The 6,009-nt window shown below is 36.2% G+C and overlaps 1 protein-coding gene across 1 annotated transcript; it reads right to left on the reverse strand.

Annotated features, from left to right (window-relative positions):
* Positions 1-4,057: 4,057 nt before the first annotated feature.
* Positions 4,058-5,103, reverse strand: GPR33 (G protein-coupled receptor 33). The gene is given in 2 exon segments (XM_016209479.2): positions 4,058-4,239; positions 4,242-5,103. Coding segments are annotated over 2 exon segments (1,044 nt in total).
* Between the last annotated feature and the right edge of the window lie 906 nt (positions 5,104-6,009).

Here is a 6,009-nt window from a genome sequence, read left to right on the forward strand (position 1 = left end):
CTCTGCTAAGCCCGGGAGGCATAGCAGCTCTACCTAATACACAGAAACAAACACAGGGAGGCAGCCAAAATAAAGAGACAAAGAAATATGTCCCAAATGAAAGAACAGAGCAAAACTCTGGAAAAATAACTAAAAACAGACAAGCAATGTACTAGATGCAGCGTTTAAGACACTGCTTATAAGGATGCTCGCTAAACTTAGGGAGGCAGCTGATCCATGTTCCGCTCTCACATTGATGTTTCTCTCCCTCTCTTCCTCTCTCTCTAAAAATCAATAAAAAAAAATATTTTTAAAAAGTAGTACAAATTGGAAGTTACAGAATAACCAGAGGGAATAATATTCTAATAACTATATGTGGTGTCAGATGGGGAAGACATTTATTAGGATGATCACTTAGTAAGTTCTATAACATCTAATCACTGGGGTGTACACCTGAAACTAATATAATACTGTATGTCAACTGTAATGGAAAAATAAAAAATCATCTAAAAAAACACATTTTGGGGGAGGTTTTTCAAAGTTTACACCATATTTTCTTAAAATTTAAAGTGAGCTCTTTAAAAAACTTCAAATAATATCTTTATGTAGTGTTTTATATTTTAGAAGTAATTTCATATCCATAGCTTCATTTCGAGATGTTCCTGTAAAATTCCTGAGGAAGCTGAGGCCCAGACAATGTGCAAAACCTGCCCCACATAGAGCACCAAGCTAGAGGCACAGCCCAGACCACCACCCAAATCTCCTGATCACAAGTTCAATGCTATTTTCTTTACTTTGTATGTGGAACTGAACATTTTCTAGGCACTTCTATTTGATTTTTGCAGCCAAGGTGACTTCTGATGAAATAAACAGATGAGGTGGATCTGGGCTGAAAGCCAGCCTCACTGCCTCCTGGTAGTGACCTCAGACAGTGAGTGTAATGGTTCAGGGCATGGGTTCTAGCACCAGACCGCCTGTTGTATAATACTGTCTCTTCCAATTGCTTCCTGTATGTCCTTGGGCAAGTGCTTTGGTTTTATAGTCTGTAAAATCGGGAAAATAATATGACTTACGTCATAGAATTGCTGTAGGATTAAGTGAGTTACTATTTGTAAAGTGCTTAGAATCATGCCTGGGTATGAGGTAGATGTGATGTAAACCTTTGTTAAACAAAAATCTGGTCCAATCCTATTATTTTACATCTAAAGTCGTTTTTCAAGTCACATATTATGATTATCCATATTCAACTGTCATTAAACAGCTTTTACTGACTATCAGTTGCATAGACTATTATAGAAAAGAAATAGTGTGGCTGATAGGCTTCTTTCTGTTCTTGAGGACTTTACAGTCTATAGAGAGATGGAACAAAGTACTGTATATAAGAGAGCCCGGAAACAGCACTTCTTTGTTATTGTAGCAGGTCTGAGGGACACAAAAAGCTCTCTCTGTAGCTGCTAGGTTTCCAAAGCATGATCTTTTTTTTTTTTTTTTTTTAAATCCTATGTCCTACCCAGTAACTTTCTTTCTCAACTCCTGCATCATAAACTTCAGTGGGCTTGTCAGGACCTGGCAGAGTATGGGGAGGGAAGGAGCACCAGTCCTTCCTGCTGCAGCGACACTCAGAGCCACAGCCTGGTCATCAATCTTACTCCTCCCTCTCTGGGAAGCTGTTCAGGTTCCAAAAGCTTAAAATTGTGGCCAACAGTGAAAGTTTTCATCTATTTGCAGCTTTTGTCCCTCATATTTAAAGTGAGAAAGCCCAAGCCCCCAGTTGCTGGGCAGCAGTGATATCAAGTCAATTAGCAGAATTTCTAAGGCATCAAACTACAATTACTTTCCCTCTGTAAAAAGCTAGTAATGAAGATTAATTTCCCTTCCTTTCTATAACCCCTTGTAATTAATAGCCTCCATTTTGGGGATTTCTGAATACTATACATGCCTGTGGTTTGGATTGGTTTGTGCAAAGCTACCTGGAATATTTAGGGATTGCGTGTGCATTATGGCCTAAATATCTTTATTCTGTATCAATTGAACTATGCTTTATTGCTATCTATTGACTGATAGAACTGACTAACTAACGGTAATAGGTCAGTGATACTACATGGTCCTCAATAACTCAGGTGCTATAATATATTGCAAAAACTTGAAGAAAACTTGAATACCAGAGAAGACATATTAATATTGTTATTGCTATTCTAAAATTAAATATACTATGACATTACCCAGGCAGATTCTTAAACACTTATAATTGTCTTAGTCCCATATTTCTGAGACAGCTTAATCTCTAGGTATTAAAAAGAGACATTTAAGATTTCTTTATACGTAACATTAAAGTATAAATGCCTTTATATTTTAACATGGACATGACAAGCAAGATGAGTATCTTGTCACCCCCACGTTAACTTTTATTCATATCAGTTAAGTAACTTAGGTGATATCTAAATAAAGAGGCATCCTTGTCCAAATGTCCATTTATAGAAGATTCTCTGATAGAGACTTCAGATCAATGGATACTATTGGTATTAGAAATTGATATTCTTATAGCCTTAAAAATCAGAGGCTAAGACTCACATTTGCACCACCTCACACTGACTAGGATGGCTGTAAACTAAGGACTAATAATAATGAAGTAATAATAAAAATCATATAAAAATAGGAAGCAAAGAAACTGGAGCTTTTGTACATTGCTGGTGGGAATGTAACATGGCACAGCTGCTATGGAAAAGTTTGTTGGGTCCTCAAAAAGTTAAACAGAAATACCACATGACCCAGAAAATAAAAATAATTCAAAATAGTTGAAAACAAAGACTGAAACAGTACAACAGTCTTCAGAGTAGCATTATTTACAATAGTGAAAAGGTGGAAACAACCTTAATATCCCTCAAGAGAAGAATGGATAAACAAGACATAGTATATATATATATATATATATATATATATATATATATATATATATATATATATAAAATGGAATATCACATAGCCATAAAAAATGAAGTTCTGATATATGTTACAACATGGATGAACCTTAAAAACATTATGCTAAGTAAAATAAACCAGACATAAAGGAGAAATATTGTAGGATTGCACATATATGGAATATCTAGAAGAGGCAAATTCATAGAGACATGTAGTAGATTGGAGGCTATGAGAGGGGCTGGGAGTAGGAAGGAACGAGGAATTATTGCTTAATGTGTACAGGGTTTCTCTTTGGGGTGATGGACATTCTGGAAGTAGTGATGGTGGTTGCAAACATTGTCAGTGTAGTTAATGCCACTGAAATTTACAATAAAAAATGGTGAAAATGGCAAATACAACTATATACAGTTGACCCTTGGACAACATGGGTAGAAGGGGCTCCAACCTCTCACACAGTCAAAAATCCCTGTATAACTTTTGATTCCCTAAAAACTTAACTAATAATAGCTTACTGTTGACCAGAAGCCTCATCGTTAACATAAACAGCTGATTAATACATATTTGTATGTTATTAGTATTATATAATGTATTCTTTAAAAAAAATTTTATTTTTCAATTACAGTTTATATTTAATATTATTTTGTATTAGTTTCAGGTGTACAGCATAGTGGTTAGACAATCATATACTTTAAAAGAAGTCCCCCTGTTATTTCTAGTACCCACCTGGCACTGTACATAGTTATTACAATATTATTGCCTATATTCCCTATGCTGTACTTTACAATCCTCTGACTATTTTGTGACTACCAATTTGCACTTTTTAATCCCATCACCTTTTTCATATAATAGAGTGAGCTAAAGAAAAGAAAATGTTATTGAGAAAATCATAAGAGAAAATACATTTACAGTGCTGAATGTATTTATTGAAAAAATCGGCATATACATTTTGGACCTGTGCAGTCCAAACCCCGGTTGTTCAAGAGTCAGTATTTTACCGCAATAAAAAAAGGAGAAACTTACATTTGTAACATCGCCTATTGCTTACTTTCTTATAGCCTTTTTAATATTTATAACCTAAGGACAACACAGCCTAGATGTCTCTCTGATATAGAATTATATTACACAGAAGCAGAGGGCATATCTCTGGTTGTGTGATTAACTAAGAGTTCATGGGACCCTGCATTTTAATGTAGGTTTTCGAATTTCGGTTTTGTGTTCTTTCTGGAGAAGAATCCTCACTGAATGTTGACTCAAACAGAGCAAGAATGGACTTCTTGAAAACCTTTTTGAAGTTCTCCCCAATAAATAGGTAGAGTGTGGGAGAAAAGACAGTATTGAAAGAGTAGTAATCACTGTAAGCATCATAGTCAACTGTAAAAGTAGAGATTGGTTCTTAGTGAGAAGCAAGCCCTGGGATACATGGTAGGGCATCCAACACACAAAGAAAGAGGTAACGGCAGTCGTCATGACTTTGAAGGGCTTGTTGGATTTAAATAGGTTCCTCTTTTTCATCTTGTTGGCTACTCTTCCATAGCAAAAGGTGATAATGAAGAAAGGCAGAAGGAAGCCTCGCAAGAAGCTGCTGGTGAAACAGGCTGCGTGAACCCATTTCCTTAATGTCTGCAGCTTTCTGCTTTCCCAGTTAGTGGACATAGCATAATTATTTTGGCAGGTCACCCTTCCTTCATGGTCATCATGTGCCTCTCTGAAAACCAAACAGGGAATGCTGAGGGCAGTGGCAGACATCCGGACTCCCAGGATGATGCTGGAAGCCCAGCGTGGGGTTTGGTGCGGCTGTGACCACACCGGGTGAGTAGTGAGAAGGTTACAATCAACACTGATGGCTGAGAGGAAGAAAACGGAGGCGAACACTCCTGTGGACAAAACGCTGTTGAAGGCCTTGCACATGGCATCTCCAAAGCTTCAGTGGTTGTCCTGAAGGGAAGAGGTGGTTATAAACGGCACAGTCAATGTTGAAACAAAATATGAGAGAATGAGATGAAAATATAAAAGAGTACTGACAGTTTTTTCCATCTTGAATTTTAGTATACATAGACAGAGACCATTGGTAATAATACCGATTATTGATGTCATGAACAAAAGAAGGACAATGATTATTTTTGAGGCAGGGGCTGGAAAGTGAGTGCTGTTTCTTACTAATGTAGAGACATTGACCTGGTAATTGGAAGAGCTGATCAGATCCATACTTACTGGTGGAATGAGAAACAGAAAATAAGACCAAGTAAGAAGCAGAAGAAAAGATTAAATATAGAAGTTAAAATATCAACAGACAAATTGAGAATATTTTTAAAACAGCAAACATAATATTTCCACAATAATACAAACTGGATCTTTTTCCTGAGGCCTTTACTTTGTTTTGTATGAAAAATTAAGATCAGATTAATTTGAGCATCAAAAACGAAAATACTACAAATGAAATTAATGTGAAATGGATGTTTGACTTTGTTAAGTGATTAATTTGGGTAGCTAAAAATCTTCTATTTAGACATTAACCAGACGTCTGGCCCTTCTTGATGAGTACCACTTCTTGCATAAGGCTATGTAGAGTCAGTTTTGCTTGACTAAGACTTGGTCAAGGCGAATGCTGCTAATTAAATTGAATAACAAAAATAACAATGGCTGCAAGTTAATAATCATGGGGAGCTATAATTAGATTTCTCCCATGAGCTGGTTATATATAATAAATGCTATTTTCTAGTATTCTAACACTGAGCACATAACAGTAAGAACCGATGTTCACATGGGAGCCCGAAGGCCCTGTAAGACTGTGAGTTCTTCAGAAACATCAGAGAAAGAGGAAGTGTACTACAGAATAATATAGTAGTGGTTCTTCCTTACTTGGAGAGGGGAAAGGGGGAGAGAAATCAAAGAACTGATATTTACTCAATACTTGTTATATGCTAGGAGAATTTTATGAAAATCATTTCTTTTTTTTTTTCCTCACAAAGGAAAATACTTAAACAGAGGAGAAAGTGAGGCGTAAAGGGGTTAAATTTCTTATTAATGTTGGGAACCCTACCAGTGTTTTATGTTACTTCTTTGAAAATTGGTTTTTCATGTCTAGTGTATTGATGATGCTCCATGAATCAG

The sequence above is a fragment of the Miniopterus natalensis genome, chromosome 1 (genome assembly GCF_054644295.1).
Source record: "Miniopterus natalensis isolate mMinNat1 chromosome 1, mMinNat1.hap1, whole genome shotgun sequence".
Lineage (NCBI taxonomy): Eukaryota > Metazoa > Chordata > Mammalia > Chiroptera > Miniopteridae > Miniopterus > Miniopterus natalensis.